The following is a 27,429-nucleotide window of genomic DNA, read 5'->3' on the forward strand; positions in this document are numbered from 1 at the left end:
TGAACATACAATCCTGATTCAAGATGATTGTCTATAGAAGAGTAAGGTAAATGGTTCAGGCTCACAGCACCCTTCCCCACTATGCAAAACATGCTCTATGTATCAGCAGGCAAGATTTAAAGCGTAACAGCATACACACGGCATCGTATAAACAAAAAAAAAAAAAAACCTAAACCTACTATAGGAATGAGATTACAACAAAAAATTAAAAATGAGCTCTCACAATATAAGGTGTTCACAGTTTGAATAAAGCCAGGAATTCTATATTTGTCCTTTTTTCTTCACATTTAAGACCTTTAGTTGTGGGAATGCAAGCCTAAAAGGGTTTATTTGCTATTACAAGCCCTACCCCAAACAAAGACAAATGACATAGCTCACATATGTGCTTGCCTGTGCTTAGGAATCTAGAACACAACTTAGGGATCCAATTTCAGGTTTACTAGACTTTGCAAAGTCTGCCAGTCTTTGGCTCTTTCTCTAATTGGATGATAAATTATGTTTGCTCCCTTGAAAGCCAAAAAAAAAAAAAACCAAACACCCTATCCAGTGTCATATATTCTCTGACCTCTGAGTCAGTATGATACCTTTAACCCTGAAAACAGTTTTGTTTATGTCTACTGACAGCAATCAGTTCCTTCATAGTCTCTGTCATAAGCCAAGTTAGCTTCACCTTCTGCTAGCATCATGCTGTCCCTTCTCCAGTAAATGAGCTTAGAGCATCCTTTGCTTTGATTTTGCATAAGCTACAGTTAGAGGCTAGTAAAAATCCTAAAACTATATTATGAAATCATCATATGTACATTCTTAAGTTAATACACATAATCACAGATAACAGTGTCTAGGCCACCTGAACGCAGGACTTCTCTAGATTCAAGAGGCTGGTTTATTTAGTTTCAGCAAAGAAGGGTCATTTCTTCTCAGTTACAACAATTGTTTTTATGTCAACAGTTTGATTCATCATGCCTTTCTGCCACCAATAAATTCAGATTGCTTTTAATTGGCAATCTCAAGCTTAGAAAGTCTGCATCTTATTTCTTTTCCATCTTTTTCACTCCTATCTCTTCTTGGAAAAATGACACTAATACATTAATTATTTTATCCTTTCATGGTTGCATTTTTGCTAACTTTCAAAGCAAAGCCCTTGAGAATTCTTGTTGAATGCCTTTCTTAAAAAAACTCAGGCCTGAAAAATCTGTTTTCCTCTCAATTTTAAGTGATTAGAGCAATCGCAGTACTGCACGTATTTTTATCAATCTAAATACAATCCTTCCTCTTTCCTTACACTTCAGAAATTACTTCTGTGAGTTGTAATTGCACTGGCATGCTCTTCCCAGAACAGAGGACAGTATTCTGTCAGTAACAATTTCAACAATCCATTTGTACGCTCTCAGCTCATTTATGAAACACAGCTCAACCAAAGGCCATGCAAGGTTCACAAAATATATGCATAAAAGCATTTTCCTAGAAGTTTTTTGTAGGAAGTCTGTGGTCACAGCCATAAAGAACTCGAAACCTTCTGTAAAGGGACTACAGCAACAATCTGTAGTATGTTTTATTTTTTATAGACTGCTTTTTTTGTAGGCTAAACCAGAATTTAGTACAGCAAAAATTATATCTAAGTAGTGAATAAATAGTAAGTCCAACAGCACGGTAATTAGAAAGAAACTAGAGTACTATAGCTGAAACAACAAAACAGAAATCTTAGCACGGCAAGGTCCCTGAAGGGAAACTATCCTGCTGTTTCTGTAAGACTTTATGGAATGAAACTAAAAAACCCCAAAATCTTAATCTATTAAATACTCTGCTGACACCTCTTATAACTTCATAAAGAGCTTTAAAAATAAAATTCTCACAAATGTCACTCTCCTGTTTAAGGTGCAAATAAAAAGTGAGTTTGAGTTTGTTATTGTTTATGTTTTTTCCCAAACAAAACGCAAAGTGGCTACCTCTCCCAAAGCAACTACAGAGAACTGAAACTGGGGCATATGCCAGATTATGACAGAATGATCTAAAATGTTTCTTAAAAGAGCATTTAACAGGAATTTTGCTTGTCTATTAAAAAGCAGATAAATTCTTCATGCATGTGAAAGATACAGAAGTAAATCCAATTCACAATATACTATGGGTCTCTTTTGAACCTTTCACAAAAGATTAGCATAGAAGTATCACTAATTTACCACAGCCCTGTGATATAGACTGGAAGAACATTTTTCACATGAGAAACAACTAATATGACTTTATTTCAAGTTCACTAAGTGCCCAGACACTGTCAGGGTGACTTCTAACCAAACCAGTTCATGTTATAGAGAGAAGTATCACAATACCACTAGTTTATCAATATGTTAATTTTTAAACCTAACTAGATGTACTATTTTATACAGAGGGAGGGGAGAGGAGAGGAGAGGGAGAGGAGAGGGAGAGGAGAGGGAGAGGAGAGGGAGAGCAGAGGGAGAGCAGAGGGAGAGGAGAGGGAGAGCAGAGGGAGAGCAGAGGGAGAGCAGAGGGAGAGCAGAGGGAGAGCAGAGTTGCCACTTTTAACCACACTGGCATTTTCACTCACAACTCATGTTTTACTAACTGCTGGTATAGTACTCTAGAATACAGTGACTTTACAGGGTAAGTTTCAATATTCATGACAGGGAAGCGCTGAGCACCTTTGGACATAGGCTGTCTCTGACAATGTCACTGCCTGCCAACTTTCATCCTTGTCTCTTTACAGCTCATGCAAAGGCAACCAACACATCCTGGCCCAAAGACCATCTCTGTGTCTGCTGCCAGAGGAGAGTCAGAACAGTAGAGGAATATGGACTCAAACAGAAGGATCTAGTTTACTGGAATAAGTAGAAAGCAAATAAACCATCTGAAATTCAAAGCAAGATTTACTAAATCTAATGTTTCTGAACAATGCAATGAATTATTATAGGCTATCAATAAAGTAACATGTTATCTGCATTAAAGCCAATTAATGCCTTAAACACCATTTTGGGTCATTAGCCCTGAGTCACAAGAAACTGTGCCACCTACTGAATCATCAGCAGCATCTCCTGAAGCTGTTAAATGTTTTTGGAAACTTCCCAATCCCACAGCGACAAGCAATGTGGCCCTTAACAGCTCCTGAGCTTGGAGGAGCAGAGTCTACAGGGTTATAGCACAAGCCCAGCAATTCTGGCAAGTTCCTGATAGCCTGGCAGGCATTTTATGTAACCTGAAGCTCAAGAATAAAATGCACATGGTAAAAATTTTTCCCCACTTATCACACTTAGCTTTTAGATTGAATATCAGCTCTCAGAGTGGTAATGAACAGAGTCCAGAGACCTAGGGAAGGTCAAAGCTGACTCATGCTGAGCAGGAATAGCTGATTTGATAAGCTGTTCCTTCTGCTATGTGGAGCAACACCAGTGCATACGTAATATGCATGCAGAAGGTTAGCACACTGTACCTTTGTGTTTAAAGGTCCAAATCCAGCTAGATGTGGACTGAATGTAATATACCTGGAAGCAGACTAACTTGAAGAGGGTAGCAGTATCATGGTTAAATGATTTTTCTCCCTTCCCATATTTGAAACAGATGGAAATTATGTTGCCATTTTAATCAAGATTTTAGGAAATTATCTGTGAGGACAAAACCACAAAGGGCTGATGAAACTCCCCTTTCACTGCTCTTTGCGGATTCTTCTGGTCTGCCAAAATAAGAGGTGGAAATTATTTCCTCATCTTATTTAATCGTTACTTGATCTTTTGAAGTAAACAACCTCCTCCAGTAGCAGGACAGCACAGAAGCTACATTATTTGTTCCCTCCACTCCTCCTACATAGGAAACAGACAGATCAATGGAAATTCTCTCTCTGTGAGGATTATAGATCCACAGAACTCAGATACTGAGGTTAACTACTCTCTCAAGAACCTGTAGACTCTGTAGCAAGATTACAAGTCCTGGCTTTAGGATACACAGTTACCCACTTATGGTGTAACTGAATCTGCATAACGGGCTGCCCACAACAGGCCAGTGACTCCAACCCAAACATGCTGCCACTAGATAGAACAAGTCTGGCTGAGTGACTTTATGTGTCTCCTCACCAAAGCATCACTGCATGTCATGCTCAACTATTACAACAGATTTTCACTCTGGTGCAAAACCACTGATGTAGAGTTTTAACAATAGATGTCACCTGAGCTAAATTAAGTTTGACCATCAGACAAATATCTGCAAGCCCTATTCTGCATAAGATGCTAATAATTTGTCCAATGATTTATCACTGTTAGTCCAGTGGTGAGCTGCATTATGTTTATTTTGGGTGTATTTTTAATCATAAGTAACATTTTCATTTCAAAAGCATGGAACGAATACCATACAGAGTCTATTTTCTCAGCTGTTCAAATTTCCATCTGCTTTCTACTGCAATGCAAAGTGGAAAAAATAGTTTCATTTTTACAGAAACGGCAAAGCAAAGACTGTGACTAGGTTTAACATTCATTGTTTAAAGATATGACTAAATTTGAGCTTTGCGAGCACTACCCACTGGGGTTGCTCATCTCTACTTATACTTTCAAAGCCAGACACAGACCGATACCCAGAGATACACTGAGATCACTTCCATCATCGAGACAGATGCTGATAATAAGGAATTCACTTGAAAAAAATGCATGACTTGGTTACTAAGTAAGGCTAAGGCCAGTTCTAAACAACCAAGGCCAGTTCTTCTCAGTTACTGTAGGTAGAGCAGCTTTGTTGTTAGAAAAAAACAAACCACAAAACTTCCCACTATTTTCTCTGCACTTTCTGTAACAAATCAAAGATTTTTGGAAACAGTTGAAAAAACACTGAAAACTAGCAGGGGAATCTGTTTAAAAAGGAGAAAGCTAAGATCCCTCACTCCACTAGAAGGAATAAAAAAAATGCAAAAATGGTGACTTTATCCGTCAGTCGATTACGGTCATAGTGATGGTGACCAAGTAACAGATGCCAAAACTGTTTCAACAAAAGATTCAGTACGCATCAAACACATGACAAAAGACTTTTGTAACAGAACATAGTAATAGAGGTGCTGGTTAGTGCTCAGTAATTAAACTTACCTTTTGCATCAAAAGCAAAGACTTGCTTTGTGTGTGTTGTAGGAAAAAATAATCCAAGGCTATTCTTTTAAATGTAAAGAATTAATTCAAATTATAAATGGATCTACGAACAGAGTTAAGAATCATGTCTGAGAAAGGCCAACACTGAACAATTTCTATAGATAGAAAAAACCATGCCTGCTATGAAGATACTGTGCGATGTGTGATAAGGGTAAATTTCCTAGCTGCGGTCACACCCCTCTGTTTACCAGGGAGTCGACCTAGCTGGATGACATGACTTTTTATCATAGATTTCCAAGTTCCTGCCCTACAAAGATTACCTCAGTTATCACTGCTTTTTGTTTTCATTACGTAAATAAATATTTACTAGTTACACTGTCAGAACAGTGATTATGTGCCAGGCCCTGAGGTCCCAATACCACTGGTAAAATGTTGTGTTTGTTGTCCTTTTAGGCTTCTCCCAGAAAAAAAGGTTTCACCCATCTCAGTGAGCAGAGCTGGTCCTCCACACAGAAGGCAGGGAGGAGGCAGGAACTTGTGGCTGGAGAGGAGGGACTACAGGAGGCATGATAGGCCACTGATGAAAGATGTAGCTTGGCTTTAATCATGAAACCGCAATAAAAAGCCAACAAACAAAACAAAAAAAAAACCCCAAACCAACAAAACAAACAAGAAACATGAAGAAACAACTAGGCAGTGATATATAAGCACATACAGCAGAAAACTGCTCAGTGAAGTACAGAACATCCTAACATGCAGAAATATGTCACAGCCTTAATGTAAAATTATTTTCCACAGTCTAAGCCTGATCCACTCCTATTTAGCTCACCTTTTGCATTAACCCTGCACTAACTTGGGCTTCTAGAAACTCTTTAGGCAGAGAGCCCCACAGAAAACTCAGTACTCTAGTTTCCACAACTTCAGCAAACCCTGCTTGTTTTTCTTGTCAGAAGAAAAACTCTTAAAATTTTCAAGACATGCCCATCTGCCTTCCACAGAGGCCACCATGTTGTATCAGCAACAAACTGTCTTGTCTTTCCCAAAAGAGAGGATTTCAAACTAGAAAGTCAACAAAATACTTTTCCAGTTTCTCACACAAACTGAAAGACTTAGTTTTGATTTCCTATGATCAATTCATCAGACTAGGCATCTCTTAACCATACAAGATCTCCTACCTCTGCAGAAAACATAGCAAAACCAGACAAAAGCTGGAAAAAGTTGAGGCTAGAGATGAACACAGCTCCCAGTCACTGAGACAGGCAATAAGCTGGAATGGCAGGGCTGGCACATGTGGAGGAAGGCAGAGCCCCTTCCCTACAGTGAAAGGAAAGGGGGAAGAAATGAAGGAAGGGGGGAGGCTTCCTCACCCAGAAACATCACTCCAACTTTTGTCTCTGTTAAGCATGACCTAAGTCCTTGTACGTTGCCGAGAGCTGAGCTGCAGTGAACAGAACACTGTCTCAGGACACTGCACCACCCTGCAGGAACACACTTTCTCAACAGGCACTGCCATGAAACACTTCCAGACAAGCTCCGTGACACTTCCTACCATCAGCCCAGGCTTGACATGTAACAGTGACACTGTCCAGAAGGCACAAATATCAACAGCTCTCTACAGCCTGGCTGGCAACACATTTAGGTAATAGATTAACGACTCCATGGTACAACCTTTTATAAATTACATGGCACATCTCTGAAATTCTAGCACCGTCTGTGCACCTACCACCACTGTCAGTGTTCGCTAGTACAACTAGAAAAGGCTCCTGCAGGCTTGTACAATAACTCCTTTTGTGCAACTAGACAGAACTACCCATCCAAATCACAAGAAGTCTTGAAACATTTTGTTAAAAGGCTCTCCAGAGAGCTTTATTGCTGCCACTTTCCTGGGAACCATACCACTAGCTCAGTAGGACAGTTCTTCCTTTTCTTGGCCTGTTTTGGCTGCAATTTAAGAGTTTCCATTCTTGGTTGTCTTATGCTGCCAGCTCCCTTGCCACAAGAACCAACAGTTATTTGACCTGCTGCATATTCCCAAGAAGTCAAGTTAGCCTTCACTTCCTCACATTTTCCAAGAATTATTTCCAGGGATTTCTCATGCCAATAGAGCGATCTGCTACAAACACTCCTGCAAATGGCTTATGCCAGAATGCTCCTTGCAGCAGGCAAAACTGTTAATAGGTTTCTTACAAAGTTTATTAAAATCAATGGTAAAGGATGCAGTTTGCCATTACTTGTATACAAGTGACATTTAACAATATAAACTCATATTTATGGAGGGATACATTTTGAAAACATTCTACAGAAAATAATTTTTTGAAGTATCCATTTCTGATCAACTGCTCAGACACAGAAAGAAACTGAATCTGCCAGAAAGTCTGATGCCTTCAAGGACTGAGAGCATTAAATTCCTGAGAGGACTCTATAAAGTATTCCCAAATCACACAGTCAACTACCCTTGGGAGAAGCAAAAAGAGAAGAGAATCTTCTAATACCTCTGCAAGCACTGATGACTTTATATGGCATTGATTTCTAGCTCTTCTAGACTTCAGACTAACTGGTATAACAGGGGACTTCTAGAATAAATATCCCTATAATGTATTCTTCTTCAGTTAAGTTTTCTAAACTCTCCCCTTGTTACAAATTTTTAAAAAGAAAAAAAAATAATATTTTAATATTTTAGCAGTAAGTTGTATTATAGATCTCAAAAGGGCTCCTTTTTTATTTTAAAATGTTGACATTTGCTAAATTCACTCTAGAGGCTCCTCCTCTTTTTAGACACCCTTTCAGCTATTGCTGAAAACCTCAGTCCCCACAGACTTCACATTTACAAACCAACTGATACTATCTTGCAGGAAGTAACATTAAATATACATATATGATAATAAAGTATTGCACACATTCAGCATAGGCCATGCTAAGCTTCCCAAGTATAGCTGCCAGAACGAATAAGCCCATCAGCATCTTATTTTCTCTAATGCCACATGCCTGACTTGTTGTTCCCTGGATGTACCCTTTGGAGAAATTGAGCAACAGAGGTGTAAACCTAAGATTAATATTCGAAAGACTGAGGGAATGTTGGAGCTAGGCAGCTAGTTACAGCACACAGCTGCAGCTACAGAAAACCTGCTCCCCCTTTCTGCAAAGAGTTTTCTCTCACACCATTGCCTTGGCACAGGAGACAATTGCATTTTCAGCATCCTTAGAGTTGCTTCTAGCTCAGCAGTGACTCTGAGAATGATCTGGTTGAGGAGTCCACAGATGCACCATTTGCAGGGTTTTATTCAGCTGCATCTGAAGAGCCTTTTCTGCAGCCACTTTCACTGCTGCACAATGACAGGAAGGGTCTAATTTCATCACTAGACCAGATATATCAAAGTCTTGCGAAGGAGCACTTGCAGTGTGTAATAGGAGCCTCCTTTCCTAAGTGCTGTGCAAAGACTTTCAGATGAGCAGGTGCTGGCTCTGTCGGTGAGATCCTGTATTTTAACTTCTGACCGAATCCAAGCTAGAACAAGCATTACGCATGTATTAATGACTACTTTTGTTCTCACGAAGTCACAGACTCAGTTAGGAGGACATGAATGGGACAGACTCTTCACAGATGCTGTTTGAAAACCTTTGTTTTGTGAGTGACTTCTGTTGCCAATATGATAATAAATTAATCCTCTTACCTGCCTGTACCTGTCAGCAACTAACAGCTTGTTGCAAACATAATGAACTAATAAAAGGCATCTACAGGTTCTAAGGGCATCAGTCAACACTGGAAGATTCTTGCATTTCAGTCACCACAACCTGCCTAGCGTATTATTTTTCTTCCAAAAAGGCAGGATACTATTTTTCACTAGCCCTAATCAGTAGTTACTGCTCAGAGGTACAGAGGCACGATAATGCAGTGACACTCCACATGCAACACACAGTTGAAACAAAATCTGCAGAGCTCCTTGCAAAATCTGAAGGTGAAAACACACTGACAAAGACAGCGTGACATTATTTTCATGGGGATGTGTAAAGTAGACAGTTTGAACACATTCAGAGTAAGGGAGATAAATCCAATCTTGATGCCCTCTTCTCACAGTTCACAATTACAGGGCTTTCCTTGAAAAATCATAACAAACAGCAGAGGTCTGCTTGTTACAATCTGCCTGTTTGTTTCAGGTCTTTCAGGGAACATTTCTGCCTACAGACCTCAGTACCAAGTAGACTTGCATTTCTCATCCACAAGAAGTATTACACATAAAATGCTGGGAACTAGAACATGATTTTGTAGTGGAGTTTAATACTCCTTTCTCATGTGAGGATGGCACTTGCTCATGTATACACCTACTCCTCCTTTTGACTTATCTAGAAGAGGTCTTTCTTGCAGAGAATGCACCCATTGAAAACAATAATAATTTCAGATTCCACGTCTCAGTGTAGTCTCCTCTAAACCCAGCCCATCACCGAAAATGTAGCAAGTACCAGCTCCATCGCATAACCCTGGGATGTGCAGCCAGGAAAGGAGGGCTGCTGTGACCACGCAAGCCTTTGCCAGCCTGAGGCCCCTCAGGCAGATTCAAACCGCAATGACCAGCCTTTACCAGGTTGTTTCAACTGCACTTCTCCATTCAGAAGGCCTCATAACCATTGGCGTGACAAGGATAGTAAGGGTCATCATCTCAAAAGAAACCTGATTTCCAAATCCAGTTCAGGCACCAAAGTAAAAATATGCTACTCAGTTTCCAGTTTCTCATTTTAGCAGTTTGACTGTTACAGCATGTACTAGGGCCTCCTACACTAAAAAAAGGCACAGCTTTTGCTCCCTCCATCCACACACTGAATTTCTTTACTGCTCACTGTTGTCAAATTTTCACTTTCAGGCTGATGTTGTCAAGACCTGTCAATACTCAAAAGTAAGCAGTTACAGATAATTTAGTAGTTGAGGCCTTCCTGAGTGGGAAGGCAATGAAAAAAACCCTAGAACCCAACCCCCCCAAAAAAATCTCCCTTAAAAGAAATCTCAACAACTCTAAAGATGAAATTGCTGGGAGTGAAAAAAAAAAAAAAAAAAAAAAAGATTCAGCAGGGAAACAGCTTCAACTGAAGTGTTTTAATGTAACTAAATTATTGGCTCTTGAAAAAGGGTAATTGCACATACACAGTCATTTATCAAAACCAACTGCCAGACGTTGGGAAGAAAGCCAACATGTGTATAGCCCTAATTTATCTATCTGCATATCAAAAAAAATCATTGGAGGGTTGGACACTGAATGGAAACCAGCCATCCTCACCCAGAGCACTGTATGTTGCTAAGTGACTGGGGGAGCCCTGTGTCATCCAGCTCACAAACCCAGCAGTGTTTAAGCAGGTGCTTATGGTTAAGCATGGTAATAAACCATTAACTCCACCTATAATTAATATTTGCAGATAAGCCTTTATAGATTAAAAGCTATATGCAGGTATTAACCAGTGCAGCTGAAATTATGACAGGAAATTCTTTTCAGGAATACATACACTGTGTTTTGCAGGCAGATATGAATGTGTTCTGCCAGTGCTCAGAGCCAGCTGGAAGCAACAGTGCTGTGCAGCACTGTTCAAAACAACAAGGCAAATTAAAGCACTGCATCTATGACGACAGCACCATGGGTTCCTGTTTCCTAGGTGGTTCAGACAACGAACAATTGAGCTCTGGCTAAAGCACAGACACAGATGACACCTATCTACAAAAGACAATGTAAACATACCTTATGTTGCCCTAGCTGCAAGAAAAGAAACAGGAAAAATAGTTAGCACACTTAACCTAATTAAAAAAAACAATCTCTGGTGCAGTTTTTGTAAATGGATGTGTTTCTATTTTTGTACATTGCAACTGATTTAGGCTATCAGGAAGAGTCGCTTTAAGATGTGGCAAATATTCCCATGTGTCAACTTTTACATGTGCATGATGTCATGAGTACAAACTTACCTTCCCAGCTCTTCCCCAATTTCGTAAACGTCCTCCACCTTCTGTTGCTTGAACAAAGCCATACTTGGACCTCTCATTGATGCACAAAGATGATGCAACTAGAATATTAAGAAAGAATAACATTTGTTATTATCTTCCAACAGACAAAGAATCAGTAAAACATATTTCTCGTATAGTCACTTCGGACCCATTGCAGCTCATTTGTGGCCAAAATTGCCACTGATCAATCAAAAGAATTAATTTAGCAGTCTCAGCCAGATAGTGAGGGTCCAGTCTGGAAAGAGATCAGCACCTATAAGAAGAGAGGGTTCTTGCCCCTCATTGAAATACCTGACCACATACTTGACCAGAAGCACAGAACACATCTTGAAACATAAACGTGACAGAAGTAAAGCAACTAATTAATAGTTTGACAAACTAATGGACAGTAAAGCATCCACACTACGCTAAAGAGAGCTAGCATGAGAATCAGCATTACAGGCTTCCCCACTAAAGTGTCATCAGGCAGATGATGAACCAAGGAGACCACAAGGCAGAGCTTTCTTTTTCTTATGTCAAGCAGTGCTTCTGAGGCATGCAGGCAAGACAGCAAACGGAAATCTGAACCACTGCTGCAAAAGGGCACTGGGATTCCATTTACAGAGTTTTTGCTGCAACTCCTTTCATCACACACTAGACGTTTCAAAGGAGAAAAGCATGAGCAGCATTTGTTGCATGCCTTAATCTGTGCAACTGTGAAATTCGTTTCCTGAACACAATCTTAAATCGGTAAGCTCTGTGAGATCTGGAAAGACAAGCCCCATATTGGTGCATTTGAGCATCTGGGAGTGCATTACGCTGCACTGCTTTTGGAAGGTAAGAAGATCAGAGATCACATTATTCCTCAGGATATACCCACACAGCAACTTAACTTACATTAACAGAAGGGATTTTAACACAGTAACCAACTGACCGGTTTACAACATATATGGAGTTTACTGTGTAGATGAATACTAGCATTAACCCCAACGGCCCAAACAACATCCACTATTTAGATTAGAATGTGTAAAATAGCTGTAAGGTCTCTAAGCATCGCAATAAAAACCTAATTACATTGAGCCATACAGTTATTCCCACACATCTCTAGGCTTCAACAGTATATCTGTACTTCTCAATGTAATGTACATTCCCTGATGAATCCCAGATGCAGCTTGCTTCAGATGCACTGGGGACTTCCAGTTTCTATATTTCTATATAGCTCCTGCATGTTTTTAAATAGCAGTCTCCGGCATCTGACTGTGGCACACTGTGAAGCATATTTCTCAAGCAAACACCACTCTATTTTGATCCTTTAGAAACAAGCTCAATTCCATGTTGCAAGAAGACCCAGCTATTTTGATAAATCAGCAGACAACTTATAAAACAGTACAAAGAGCAATTCCAGGGTTCCTGCCAAGTTGAAATGTGCATATTTTTTAAGATTTTTCTCTAACAAAAGCATACACCAGAAGCAGCAAAAACATCGTAAAAAAATCTAACAACTTGTCAAAATGCACACAGCTTTTTTCATGTACTCACCTCAAAATAAAGACTGGCCGCTCTGTTTTCCCCCTCCCTTTTCATAAATCATTGGCTTCTAACACATGGGAAGCACGCTGAGTATCAATTCAATTCCTTTCCAAATATGCTCCTTCTATTGCTTCAAAGGAACAGAAATAGTCTCTTAGTGCTTCTACATATATTTTTTGGCTGATGTTAGCTAAACCTACACATTAGGACAAAAATTATTTGACTGCTTTATTTCAAGCAGAAGGGCTACTGCATCAATGCTTGCACTTACATTAGTTGGGAATAACATTCACTCAGTAGCAGTAAGTAAAGGGGTACCAGCAAATTCACACGTCCTCCATTAGGGGCTCAGCACCAGTTACGCAACACACAAACTGAGAAGCAGTACCTGCTTCCACCCTCCAGTGACACATTTTTGCCTAATTCCATGATGGCTCTCATCATACGCTTAACATCTCCGTGCAGTCCATCCTTTTGAATTGCCGTTTCCAAAGCACAGGGAGATCCAGGGGGATTTTGTGACCATTCATTTCCTTTCACTCCTTTCCCTTTAACAATATACTCACTAGGTGGGGAGCTTCTAACAGCCCACACCCAGCCTACAGCCTGCTCTCCTCTCCACTTTTTCCTCCAAGATGGAGGAGCAGACACAGGGCACATGCATTATTCTGGCAAGCCCCACTCCCTCTCCCCAGGGGACCCACAGCTTCACTGTTATTAATGATGGGAAACACTTCAGCTACGCATCAAAACTGCATCCTTTCCTTTTTGAAGGGTGTGTATCTGCACAGCTCATGGGAGAGATGCATATCGTGATGTGCCACGACTGGCGTGCATCTGTCACGTGACCAAACCACATCTATTTCTGTCACATGCCAGAAGTCAGCACTTCCACTGCATGACAGACACTTGCAGGCACCCCGTGGAGGAGAGGGAGGTGCAAGGTAACCCTAGCAATAGCATTCGTGCCCTCAATAGCAGCCTTGCTGGAGGTTTACACTGCAGATGTGATGGCTCTCTTACAGGCTCTGCGAGGCCTACTGCGTTTTCATTAACAAGCCTCTTCAAACCCCAGTTTCAAAACTCTGCAATGGAGACAAATTCGCCTTCCACACCTCCCCATACAACCGTGCTCTAGTGATGATCTCTCTTACCCAGATACCCAAGGCAAATGATAGAAACTACACAGGTTGTGACACTGAAGACCAGAATAACCATAGCACTATTGAAGTATACTGTAGAAATCAACCCTTGCAGGAGCCTCATCTAGATACATTACAATGTGGGTTGGTTTCTTTCACTTCCACTTTCCATCCTCACACTTTCTCTGCCCAATCCTTACTTTGCCTATATTTTCAGAGTTTTTCAAGATGAAGCCAGGTAAATATTTCTGCTGCTTTGCTCATTAACTCCCTTCCCAAAGCCACACTCATGCCTTGGACAAAAATGTCTGGTTTTCCTCTCAATAAAAGCCAACAACTCAAATTCTGCTTTGTAAGAAAATTATTGTATACGTCAAGCAACCTTTCATAAACCCAGAAAAAGCTCATTGACCAGTATTGCTCAGGGCTTGAAACTACAATTAATAAATGCCTTAGTAGTGTTTACAAGAATGAGGACACCTCTGAGCTATCGGCTATATACCAACTTTATATAATGTTGCTTGCAATTGTTCAGAGGAGGATTTTCTGAAGTGGTGATGCAAAACCTAGTTCACCACCCACAGACTTTAGAAAACTCAAACAAAGGACAAAGCCAAGCCTTGCTGAAAACCCCAAACCTTTTGCTCATCCTGAATTGCAGGATGCAAGATGCAAGATGTAAAATTCGAGTACGAGAAAATGCCCACGTATTAAGAGATACTGCTGAGACTTGCCCAAAGACTGTAAATCCCTCAAGCTGACTACTCCCTTCATCAGAATACAAGGTACGTGGCTATAAACAACATTAATGCAAACACACCTGAAAGAAAACCATTGTTGTAAGAAAGAGAGAGTTTGTCATTCAGAAGAGCAAGGTAAAAAGATTGCTCTGAGAATCAGGAACCCATCCGAGATGCCTCTGGGAACGCAGCCACTTTATGTTTGATTGACAAGTTTACACATTTCCCAGCAACCCCCAAAGAACATGTCTACTTCTGCAGAGCCTTAGAATCCATGCAATATTATATCAAAAAAAAACAGAAAATTCTCATCCCTTTTGCTGACATTTTAACTTACACCTTTGTTCTGCCAAGGTCAAACCAGCAAGCTTACTCCCAACACCAATGAACCGTTCAAGCATCCAAGTCAGCCTAGACCTTTGTTTTTGAAGACTGAACACAAAACTGATCCAAAGTGCTCAGACCCTCCAGTCATACCTCTGATGTGCTGGTGTTTCCCATGTCTATCACTTCACGTTATCTTATACTGCCTTCCACTCTCATTACTTCTGCAGATCTCTCTCCCTGGCTTTCACCCAACAGCCACAGTTCGCAGATGCCCAAAATAGATCATACGCTTGATGATCCACAACAATTGTCATTAGCAAATACACAGCGTAAGGGGGATAGGTAATAAAAGATAACCTTCACACACTTAAAATTCAGCTGAAATAAAAATGCCATTCACCAGCATAAATACAACCCTCCCCAGATATGATATACTGATCTCAGGTCATTTTACATTCAAAGATCTAAGCAACGATGTTGTTGTTGTTGGACTCCATTTACCAGTATAGAGCACAATTATATCAAAAGAGGGATGAGAGCCTTCATTTTTTTCTCTTGTCAGATGGTGATTTCCTAATGCTGGTCAGTGAAAGCAGACTGAATTAGAGACAGTCATTCACTTTTGACTTATTCAGACAAAAAAGTTGTACATTCATAATCTGAAGAAATAGCAGCCATCAACTTCATTTTCTAATACACTCTTTATGCCAACGCTTCTGGGGCATGTGCCCAAGCAATATTGCAATGCGATGGATCAGGACCATCCCATTCACTTAGGGTCTGCACCATAATTCATTAAAACCAGGAGGACAAGGGAATCTGCTGCAGTGATTTTTGGAGCAGAGCAGACCTTTGAGAGCTCCAAAACAAGCTTTGCAGAGGAGATAACCTTCTGTGTTCTTACACCGAACACACCATGCTTCTTCCTCAACCACCTCATGCTGGAGCCAACTCTTCTCCAGCAGTCTCTTTGCTCTAGGATTCATAGCAATGAATATTTCAATACGAAGGCCAGCTTCTGCTCAGCATTCATATTACTTAGTGTGTTCTCATAATGATACGCCATAGTACAGAATATGTATAGTGTAAGTATGACACTTCACCTTTGTACTCCTGTATCCAACTCCACTTTACACAGCCCAAATATCACACATATCACAAGGTAGCAAAGTATTGTTTATCCTACGCAAATTTTTTTTCCTACAGACATGCAACAAAACTGCACCAAAACCAGTAATAAAATACAGACCTCTCAGATTCCCGTTTCAGGCACTAGAAGCATGTCATGCCTCACCTCTTTATGTTCCTAAACGGTCATACCATAAAATAGGATCTTATTTACCCTAAGAAATCCACTCTTCTGAAGAGGGTGACAGAATCCACCTTGAGAGGAACAGAAGAAAGTTCTATTTCTCTCTTTTAAAAAAGGTTTCCCTGCATAGGTAAGTTATTAGCCCATCATTACCAAATTATTTGACAATCAGTCACTGGTCCACACATGTCAAATCCATGATAAATGTCTACTCACCACCGAATGACAGTAGGATTAGAGAAAATAGAAGCGAGAACAAAACTGTTGGATCATTTGTCTTTTTATCAGCCTTACATTTTTTTTTCCTCCGGGTATCTTCTACCCTAAGGAAACCAGTTTCAAGTGACTGAGGTAACAGCTGAATAATCTTACTTTCTCAAATACACCTGACATGAGCTGGATCACTAAATCCTTTGCCAAACTCGGAAGCATCCCTTGTGGCATGTTTTTGTATTACAAAACAGTAGTTACACTAAAGCAAAATCCAAAACACATGAGAACAAACCAAAGTAACCGCTTTCCTTATAAGTTGTTTTTTAATACTGAAAAATTACGAAAACAATTTAGAATCAAAATCGGACTGCTTAAAATTAGTAATTTGGAAAAAAAACCCAAACAAACAAAATCAAACCCAAACAAACTCAAGTGATATTGTCTTCTAGTTTCGGTGCCTTATGCTAAAGCTAAACAGATTTTTATTAACATTAAAGCTAAACAGATTTTTATTAACATTAAAGTGTTTTTCTCTTTCACCCTAATCCCCTTTCTTTCTCCTCTTTTTTGTCCTAGAAAAGACTAAGCCATTCTAACAGCAAAAAACAAGTAATTTTTATCCTCTGCTTTCAAATAAAGATAGTCAAAACACAGTTATAAGTTACATTAATTTCAGCAAACCCTTATTTTTACCTAAATATTTTCCTGTCAGAAAACAACAGTAGCTTAAAAATTTCTCTGTCAGAAAATTCAGGCAGCTATTACTACCTGCGCGCCTATAAAGGACACAAAACACACCCAACATCTGACCACTTCGGTCCCATTACAGAATCACTGGTCCTGCCACTAACTCCCAAGGGATCCCCTTCTGACCTGCCAACCTTGCTCTGCAGTCATCATGTGTGTGTGGTCAATGACCAAAGCCTGCATTTCCAAGCCTCCACCTCAAGCCTACGTACCGAATGCGTTTGCTCTGCAGCTAATTACGGCTCCCCAGCAGACAGCTAAGTGCCAGGCCTGCCGCTGTAACTGATCCCAAAGCCTTCGCGTGCTTGAGCGATGAGCTTGGTGCGAACACCTCGACAGACAGGGCACAGGGGGAAGCCCGCAATGCCAGGCACGCTGGCATGGCATCGCAGAGCCTCGCTCCCCGTCCCTCAGGCGCCTCTGAGGATTATTACTGCAGATAAGACACATCACTGCCCTCAAGTCAAGCGAGATCTAGCCTGTGCAATCTACATTTCTTGCACAAGCAAATAAAGGACATAGAAAACTCTGAAACCTACAAATGTTTCAGAACAGACAGCTGTAGAGAGGGTCAGAGTTGAGCTTTTTCCCCATGCGTTGAGCAGGTGAGCGTGCCGATTTTGGTCCTTTTGCAGCTGGTGACTGATCAGCCAAAGCAGAAGCAATTGCCACACATTTCCACACCCTCACTCACACCTTCATTCTTGACTGTCCTCTAAAAGGATGCGGGCCAGGCCAAACCAGCCCTCACTGTGCTGCATCGCCCCAAAACCCCCGACTGCTCAAAGGAACAAGTGTTGAGAAACCTACCAGATCCCAGGTGAAGCTGGTTGAAGGAAAGAACATTAAAGAACTTACGGATAAACACGATGAAGTCACACGACGTTTGCCGAATGACACCAGGAAGCTGAGGTGTGACCCCAGGACCACCTGGCCCTGGCGGCTCTAGACTGAAGCGACGCCAGACCGAGCAGCACGTAAGGTGGGGTGCTTCCGAAACCATCGCATCCCCCAGCCCCCGGGGGCCCCGCGCAGGGGTAAGTGACAGCCGCTCACTGAGGAGGTGCCCCGGGGAGCTGCCTTGTCCCCTGGCTAACAGCTGCGGGACAGCTGGCACCCAGAGCCGAGGTGCCCAACATCACTACACGCGCCGTGCGGACAGGATGGCCAGCGTGAGCCCGAGCACCTCTGACAGAGCCGCCCCACAGCCACCCCGCTGTCCCGCGGGGAGGGACCCCACCGCCCAGCTCCTGGCCCCAGGACTCGTCCGCGGCGCTGAGGAAGAACCGGCGGCGCGGGGCGGCCCCGCGGGTTGCCCAGAGGCTGTCCCTGCCCGGTGGGCTCCACAGCTGCGCTACTTCACCCTCTGAACCCCGGCGCAGGCGGGACGGGGAGCGGGAACACCGTGAAAGCGGCTCGGAAGCCGGCGGGGGGGGGGGGGGGGGGGGGGAGGCGGCTGAAGGGGGGAAACGGGGCGCAGGGGGCGGGCGCCGAGCAGGGTAGAGGAGCCCGCGGCCCCGCGGAGGGTTCGGGCCGCCGCCGGCTGAGGGGGCGCGCGGCTCCGGCTGAGGGGGCGCGCGGCTCCGGCTGAGGGGGCGCGCGGCTCCGGCTGAGGGGGCGCGCGGCTCCGGCTGAGGGGGCGCGCGGCTCCGACTTACCGCCGCGCGCGGCCCGTCCGCCTCCGCCGGGCTCCCTCCGGCGCTGCCGCGGCGCGCAGGGTCCCCGCCGGGCCGCCCCCACCGCGTGTGCCGGGAGGAGGCGGCTGCAGGGGCGGCGCCGGCCGGCGGGGCTGCTCGCCGGGGGAGCCGCCGCGGCTGGGCCGGCCGCCCGCCCCTGGGAGGGACGGCGGGAGGGAGGGACGGGCCGCCGGGCTCCGCGGGCGGCCCCCTGAGGAGGGAGGAGGCAGAAACCCGCCCTCCGCCGTGCCCTGGGGGTCCCGGGGCCGGCCCCTCGCGCCAGCGGGCTCGGGCAGCGCACCGGAGTCCCGGGGCTGGAGGGATGAACGGCGGCTGCAACGGCGGGGCTTCATCTCCAGCCAGACCCGACACTGAATTCACCGGGGCATCACCGCGGAGCGGGCATCGGCCCCGCCTGTCCTGCGGAGCAAGCGGTGCAAAGTTTAGGGGAGAGCTCGTATTTGCCCCAGGTTTCAGCAGCAGTCCCTTACACCACAAACTCCTATTTTATTCCAGAAATCCAAAAGCCCCACATCTCAGAAACAAACACTGTCCTCGCTCATTTACTCAGTAGTGCTCCAACTCATCAGTGGTCAAGCTGAGTTACTCTGCAATGAGAACAGAAAGTTTCCTCTAGGATACCTAAACAAACAGTGATGGCTGGCTGCCGTGGCTTCCACAGTAGTATTTTGATGAGAAGGTGCTGAGGGCAAACCACCCTGGCACAGGCCGTCCTCCAGAAGTGACAGCCCTCCATTCCCACGGTTGAGATGTAGAGACACACTTGGTCACCACAAAGCCTTCCAGACCACCACGGCTCTCCCTGGCTGATCAGGGAATAGCTCAGAGGTTGCTCCTGATTCCTTCTGCTTTAGTAGATTCAGGATATATGAAAACACCGAAGAAATAAGACTGAAGGAGTGAATTCATTAGAGGCACTTAATTTCCATAAGCCTTGTTCTATATTCTATACAAGCCTAAATACAAGTCTATATTGTTTATTGGGTGATTTGAAACTCTACATTACCCAATTAAATTCCTTGTTGTTTCAAGAAACCACTGTGATAAAATGGCACGGGTTTCCACTCCTTAATATGCACTACTCTAACAAACATCTGCAATACTGTTTTCCAAGTTGCTCTAGACCAAATGTTGGCTACCAACACTGACATCCTTCGTCTGTTTACTCTCCTGTCTTAAAGACATTCCCAAAACCTGTAAAACTAGACTTTCTCCCTCTTTATTTGGCAGACAGTAATTGCTATAAATACTATTTGGTCTCCTTAAGTTTCTTCTGGGCAAGTTACTTGCCAACATTTGTTAATGAGAAATGATGTGGTATTGCTCACACCTTCAGAATCAAATATAAATGCCAGGCTGCCTTCACTTCAAATTCTTTATATGGTTAAGATAACACAAAACTATGGCAAATTATCATACATAAATAGGCAGGCTGTTTCCATTGCAGTAAGTTGCAAAGATTGATGAATTTAAAAATAATTTTATACTAGGCAAGTGCCTAAATGCAGTGCTTTTTATTATCACAGTTAAGAAGAAACCTCGCTTCAGACTTGTTCCAAGTCAAGGGGACTGCTGTGTGCCCCTGCTTGCCTGCCCTGGGAGTGCTGTTCACAGCCCAGGAGTTGCACCCAGTTCTCCCTGTTCCAAAACAAAAGTGGCTGCATCTGGTATTACACAGGGTGGAGGACAGAAAATAGGAGCAATAGTAAAGGTTTCAAAGGGCAGTGGTAGAACTCAGAACCCTTTGAAAGGGAAAGAAAGATATTTCATTCCTCACCTTTAGTTCTACCATGTCATATGGTCACGTGAAAGTCCCAGCAATCCTCCTACAAAATTCTCAGAAAGGGCACACAAGGAAGGCTGCCTCTTTTGTTTGCTCCTTGATGCAAGGAAGGGGACAAAACAGCATCATTTGCCCTGAGAGGCCACAGCTGCTTTTCAAATCAGAACAAGCTCTCCCTAGATCCTGAATAACCCTGATTTGAATTTACTTTCTGCTGGCCAGCCCTGTAAAGTCTCCAAGAAAGTCAAGGGTAGGTTGAATCTCATCCTCGATGCCACACCCATCGGGTTTGCAAGCCAAAACACAGGTTCTAAGTAAGATGCTGCTTTTCTACAACTCTCTAATTGTTCACCCTTAAAACACTAACTCAGGCTTCTTTGTAACATCTTTGGCAATCGGGGCAGAAGCCTTTATGTGCATGCAGGACAAGAACGGGAAGGAACACTCAAAGCTGAGTAGCGTTTGAAGCAGGCAGCACAAGCAAATGCTGCAGCACCTTCTGGCCATGCATTTCCCAGTGTCATTTAGGAAGTCCATACCTTATGTTCCAAACGGGGAGTCCCAGGCTTAAATACCAGAAAAATAACACCTGCATTTATATGGACAGGTAGCTAGCTTATTTCAGTTTAATCACCAGTCACAGTGCTTTCACTGAGTCAGTTCATCAGCTCAAACCTGAAGTCTCAGAGGCAGCTCACTGCAGAAATGAGACTGTTTTGTACACACAAAAGGTGCACCTCATTTGAAACATACAGGCAGGATACAGTTACTCAAGGCTAGGAGTATCTTAATTAAGGTCAAAGTCATCTTAATTTACCAGGTATATTCAAGTGTTGAATGTTTTAAATACTTCTCTTTACAGCTCCCAAGACTAAATTAGGGTAGAGAATAGATAGCTTTCTCATTTAATAACTGCTTAGATTTTTAATATCACACTCAGTATATAGTCCTAAATTTTACTTTCTGGTCCAATCCTCTGAAGAGCTAGCATTGCAGATGGGTATAACTGTAGAGAAGTATGGCTTCCACAGCATAATATCATCATAAAAATACCACTCTACTAACTTTCTTGTGATTGAACCTTTTACCTTATTTTCCAAGGGGAATACGTCCAAGGCAGAGCACACCCTTCCTTTGCATTATCTGAGTGGATGTACTTCATGTGTGGGAACTCTTAAAGCTTCGGCACTACATGGTCTCTGCTTCCAGTGAGGTCAAGGAGCTGCAGATAAGGAAGCTATGTTTAGCACTTCTGAAAACCCTGCAGAATGAACACCTGATATATTGTATTATCAACAGACTTCAGTGTGTTCTCTGCATCTCTGAAGCACCCAGAACAGAGTGAGACCCTGCAGGTATTTGGTGTCAGTTCAGAGCGGGAGAGCTGCGTTTGCCCTTTCCAAGTTAAATAACGTATTTCCAAGAAACACACAAACAATATACCTCAGCTTTACGCATCCACCACACTCGCATCCTTGTTGTGGTTCCATTGAGAACAGATGTCTCGAGCTCAGTCCCAAGGAGGAAACAGGAGCCTCAGCTGTTCTTTAACAGGCCCCAGCAGCTGCTAGGGCCACACAACCTACTCAAGCTAAATATGCCAAGTGTCCAAGTGAGGACATTGCTCCCTGTGCACTCTCTTCCCAGAGTTTTCTGTTTATTCCTTTGACTTAAATTTTCAGTGTACAGGACGGGAGGTCCTTAGGCCACAGTCATGTTCTGCCTCAATTGCTGCTCTCTATCCTGTTTTGCAACCGCTTTGAACAGATTTCCAACTGTGCCAATATCTACTCTTAACAGTTTGCCATCCTGTAGCAGAGCCAGAGGACAGGAACTGTGCACTATTCACCTCTACTACAAAAGATCTGCTTGGACATGCAATTAAAGCGATCTAACTCTTTATTTGTCCTCCCTCACAAACACTTACCTGTTAAGTTTTGTATCCGGAGTAGTTGAGGTACTGGATAGCCTCCTTAAGGGAATCAAGGTAACTCCAAAAATGCAAAAATCATACCTGACAAAACAGACATTGAGGCTAGATTTCCAAATTAATTCAGTAGTTTGTTAAATTTTTGAAGCAGCTGAAATGATGCACTTGGCTACCAAAGGCTTTAGCAGAACATCGGTGCCCAAGCCTACTGAAGAGGCTTTTGGTGTCAGGAGATATATAAATACATGTTTCTGAGGAAGTCTGTTCCCTGTGAATGCTCGTGCAGAGTTAATCTCCTCTCCCAAGAAACTAAGGACACCACTCACAAGTTTACCCAGTCAGCATCACCTGCAATGCAACATGTCTACAGTTCACATCTTCGTGCTTCAAAGCCAAATCTGCAAATATGCTCCTCTATAGAGACTCTCTCAAATCACATCATCAGACAAAAATCACCAGCTTTACTACTGGTTTGTTCTGCTGGCACCTGTAGTTATTTCCATCTGTTATAAAAAGAAAAACAACAACAAAACACAAACCAGAGCAAGCTGTAAAGTAATAAACAATTTATTTTTTAGGTTTTTTGTGGTTGTTTTTTTTTTTTTTTACATCAATCTTTATGAAAATAACATCACTTATGTTTTGTGATTCAAATATCTTGTACCGCATATTGCTGATTTCTAACATGGCACTTAAGGGAACATTCACTTAAACAGCTACACCATTTCAAGAAATTGATTAATTTTCCATTTCACAGTTAAGCATGACTGAACATATAGCTCTGTCAAATTTAAGACTGTTCATTCATTCTTGATGTCTTAAGGAATCTAATAAAAAAATCTTTCCCTTTCTGCTCAAGTATCTTACCACGTTTACAAAGAGTGAGGGCAAAGGGAGCTCTCACCGAAGACACCTAAAGGGCAACAAAAAATCCTTTTTTACTGATTACATAGCTTGTAAAAAAAAAAAAAAAAAAAACAAAACACCAAAATCTGATAACACTGGATGATAACACTATCTGTACACATGTACAGGTAAAGCTGAAATACTGTGCAGTTTTAATAGCTAGAGGTGTAGTGCACTGATTTTTTTGCCTATTTAACAGAAGATAATACAACCTTTTAAACAAGTAACCAGAAGTTTCACTGGAAAGCCATGCATACATGTATGAAGATGGAGGAATGTTCTGCAAGATGCAACTAAGTGGTTTGGTTTCCATCACATATACTGGGAACCAGGCATAAAGGACTCTTTGCACATATGTGCATGACCTTGAAGTTAAAAAAAAAAAAAAAAAACAGTCTCAGCAGTCTTTATTTGCATTAACAGGTCACTTTCCTATTGAGTGGCTGGCACGAATGTTAAATCCTCACGCACTATTTCAGAAGTTTACCCCTAAACACAAAACTATTTCAGCTTTTGCAGGCCACTGAGTCACACTGTATTTTCGCTTGGTTTCATCTAGTTTAAATACTGCCTGTGTATCTTGAACATCTCTAACTACTTTATACTCTTCAAAGTTACCAGAGGAAGCACCACTAGAAAACTACGTCATCCAAAGACATTTTCAAAAGCAATGCAAGCTTCCCCCGACGTTGCTTCCTACTGTATGCATCTTGTTTTTGTTCTATGCAGACTTCTAGTCTTGTAGAGGTTAGATGTCTCTGCAACTTTTTGACCTTTTAACTAAGGCATCAGCAACGATGCTTAATAAAATGAAGCCAACAGTTCACTGGGGACTTGAGTGCAACAGCATCAACTCATTTCATATTTGCACACTAACAAAATACCCAGAGACAACATGATTTCCTTAAGCTTCCTAACATACATGTATTAGATTCACACAGTGGCATAAGAAACAGAGCTACTTAGCTTTACTGTACAATTGGTTAACAACTTATATAATGAAACACACCAACACACACACACACAAATTTAACCATGAGCACAGCTGTAAAAAAATAAATGGTCCTGTAACATCATGGGTCATGTTTTGTCTGCTAGAGAACTTCCCAAACAGTTGCCCTCAACTTAGTTTCATCTTCACAACCTAAAGACTTCAATGAAATCAGTCTGAAAACATTTCCTGAAGTCACAGGACTAGTTCATAGTGAAGACTCAAAACCCGGGAGTAATGGACTTGTAGGAATATGGTAGGTACATACTTCTAAATTCTTCACTTTAACATTTTAACTGTTGCCGCTGGATGGAAGATCTTCAGCTTCGAAAGATTTCATTTAACAATTGAAAACAAGATCAAAACAAAACAAAATAAACAAACAAAAAAAAGTTGGATATTACAGATTGATTTAGAGACCAGCTCTTTCAAAACCAAGACAGCGTAACTAGAAAATTAGAAAACCTGGTCCCATTTTTATATTCAAACACTGACTGTAAGTAAAAAAAGAATACAGTACATGCAATAATATGAAACACCTGCCTAATAAACTTAAGTAAACAAACAAGAATAACTAGGGAATACTTAAAAAAACCATTGCTTACAATAGGTAGGGGACATTTTAGAAGACAACATACAAATCAAGATGATCATACCACATGTCCCTCATTGGCAAGGATTTGTTGGCTAATTAAAAATTATGTCATATAAGAAGCATACATTTTATATCAAAAGTAGTCCTGTAAGTTACAACATTCACCACTGATTAAATATTTCCCTTCCAGATAAACTGATAATATGATTATTTAGAGAAGGTTACAAATACATTCTCAAACAAAAAGTGCTGTGAAACAGAAGCAGTCTCCCTGCACACACTTAAGTTATCTAAAACAATTACATGAGTATACCTGATAAAGAAGTCCTACTTGTCCTCAAAAAAACGAAAGAAAACACACACAGTAGAAGCTTGATGCACTTGACTGTTCCCAACCACCAGTTTTGGTTTTCTGCCAATTAACCACTTCCCCAGAGCCAAGTGATTTGCTGCCTAGTATCTGAATGCTAGTTTTATCATGACACATCCAGACACAACGTTCAAGTCAATCTAACAGCTCAAGAAAAAACATTGCAAAAGTCCAGAGATTAGCCAGCAAGGAGGAAACCCTCTTCATCCTCAGAACCGTTTAAGAGTATTGCTAGTCATCAAATGAGAAAGAACGGCCTCCAGTCACACTTCCACAGTCAGAAACACTACAGCTTAACATCCCAAATGTTTCCTTACAGCTGTCTTGTAGGATGTGCACGCAACACTCACAGCAAAGCTGAGCACGTGAAGGGAACATTGCATTTTTCTGTTGGAAAAGGATCTTGAATTTCATTGTGCATGCTGTGACCTTTAGGCTCCTTTAACCTTTGATAAATATTTGCTTTAGGAATCTTAACGCTACTGCTACTGTACAATAGTTATACATTCATGCAATAAAGCGGCTAAGTTTCTTCTTAAAGATCAAGACTTCATCTTATTTTAAGCCCTAAATAGGAGGAAGCATAAAAAAAAAAGGGGGGGCAAAAAAACCAAAACACCTTCAACAGATATACAACTAATTAGGTACTAAAACATGATACTCCTGTGACAAGCTCCATTGTTCTTCCATAACAGCTGGGTTTTGGTGGTGGCTTTTTTGAAAAATTGCAATTAAAAAAGTGGATAGAAATAATATTGACTAAATACAATTTGATCTATAAACCCCTTTGCATTAACAAGAATCTTTATCACAACACAGATGGCCAGAAAAGCATAAATGATGTTTGATATCACTGTTTCAGTATACACTGAACATTCAGTGACAAATACATACTTATTTTACCTTTAAGTACATATATTCAAGTGTTCTGCTTGATGATGCATTTCACATCACTTCAGGAAAAGACAAAGGAATATAAAAGTTCTTCATGTGCTTCATTCCATACTTTTCTGGTTTTTGACCTCAAGAATGGCTATTTTACTCAAAGACAACATGATGAGAGCCATTAATTGGACCAACCTGAAAGCAAAAAATATGACGTCCTCCCACATTGAACCTGCGCTACAAAAAACCCCCATGATTACATCCAAAAAAACACAGAATGGCAATGAACGTAGTAAGCAGAGCATGGACTTTTCTTACTACTGTTTCACATACAGACACTAACAGTGCACTATGGAGAAACAACTGGCAATTCAGCTGATTGACTTGAGAGATATTAAGTGCTCTACATACAATTCCATGAACATAAATGTAAACAGAAGTGTTTGGCCTCCATACAAAGCAATATTTTTGAAAGTGCCGGAGTTCGGAAATCTGTCCTGCATATTTCCAAAAGCAACTAGTTTACATTCTGTTTGACAGGATTAATAAAGTGTTTTGGAGGTTAACTCACTTTGGTCATGATCCCAAAGAAAAATTTATGTTGAGTAGTTTCAACTATCCTCCTCATCATCACTAATAAGGTCTCTCTTTTCTACACATGTCTCTCGTTCACGCAGGAAATCCTCACGAATGGCTTCTAGTTCAGTTAGCTCAAGACGCACTTTCTCCAGGTGATAGGTTCTCCGGTTTCTGATCTGACGTAATGGAAAAGGATTCAGGTCTCCAAAAGCAATAGCAGTCAGTTTCCTGTAAGATTACACAATGTTAGATGACAATCATTCACTTACGTTTTTTTTTTTTAAATTACTTTCGAACTCCATCCATACTGGTATTTACTATACAGCTGATATCTCTAGTCTCTTTCACATACCTGACAGGTCTCCGATGTTATCAGTATTGCAAGAAAGTTCTATAAAGCACTCAGTTTTAAAGTTATTTCATGTGATAAAGTGTTACCAAATGTTCAACAGTTTGCAAAGCCACTTGCAAACAACACTGAACAGAAGGTGTAAGCTTGGCTGGTCTGAGCTTCATTGGCTAGACAGAATACTTGCCACATCCAATTACCCCATTATAGACTGGGTAACTTCCTCCATATACTCACTGAAGCTCATTCAATCCCAGGACAGTCAGACCCCAGGTTATCCAAGATAATGAAGTGAAGAGACC

General features: G+C 41.7%; 2 protein-coding genes across 9 annotated transcripts in view; both read right to left on the reverse strand.

Annotated features, from left to right (window-relative positions):
• Window positions 1-18,802, reverse strand: part of DAPK2 (death associated protein kinase 2) — a 53,240-nt gene extending 34,438 nt beyond the window's left edge. For 4 of the 5 annotated variants that reach the window (XM_042804255.1, XM_042804254.1, XM_042804253.1 and 1 more), the window contains exons 1-3: window positions 18,701-18,802; window positions 12,571-12,691; window positions 11,014-11,111 (exon numbers count right to left, since the gene is read on the reverse strand). In XM_042804255.1, coding sequence (XP_042660189.1) covers window positions 11,014-11,111; window positions 12,571-12,615 — 143 coding nt within the window. In that variant the 5' untranslated portion in view covers window positions 12,616-12,691; window positions 18,701-18,802. Of the gene's footprint in view, window positions 1-11,013; window positions 11,112-12,570; window positions 12,692-17,900; window positions 17,974-18,700 lie in introns of those variants that run through there. The other variant, XM_032990498.2, reaches the window with a different exon arrangement.
• A 4,388-nt stretch (window positions 18,803-23,190) lies between these two features.
• TBC1D2B (TBC1 domain family member 2B) overlaps window positions 23,191-27,429 on the reverse strand; it is a 37,551-nt gene continuing 33,312 nt past the window's right edge. For all 4 annotated transcript variants that reach the window (XM_032990461.2, XM_042804144.1, XM_042804143.1 and 1 more), the window contains one exon: window positions 23,191-27,006. In XM_032990461.2, the coding sequence (XP_032846352.1) occupies window positions 26,811-27,006 (196 nt within the window). In that variant the 3' untranslated portion in view covers window positions 23,191-26,810. The remainder of the gene's footprint in view (window positions 27,007-27,429) is intronic.

The sequence above is a fragment of the Tyto alba genome, unplaced genomic scaffold, assembly GCF_018691265.1.
Source record: "Tyto alba isolate M040663 unplaced genomic scaffold, T.alba_DEE_v4.0 Super-Scaffold_41, whole genome shotgun sequence".
In the NCBI taxonomy this organism is placed as follows: Eukaryota; Metazoa; Chordata; class Aves; order Strigiformes; family Tytonidae; genus Tyto; species Tyto alba.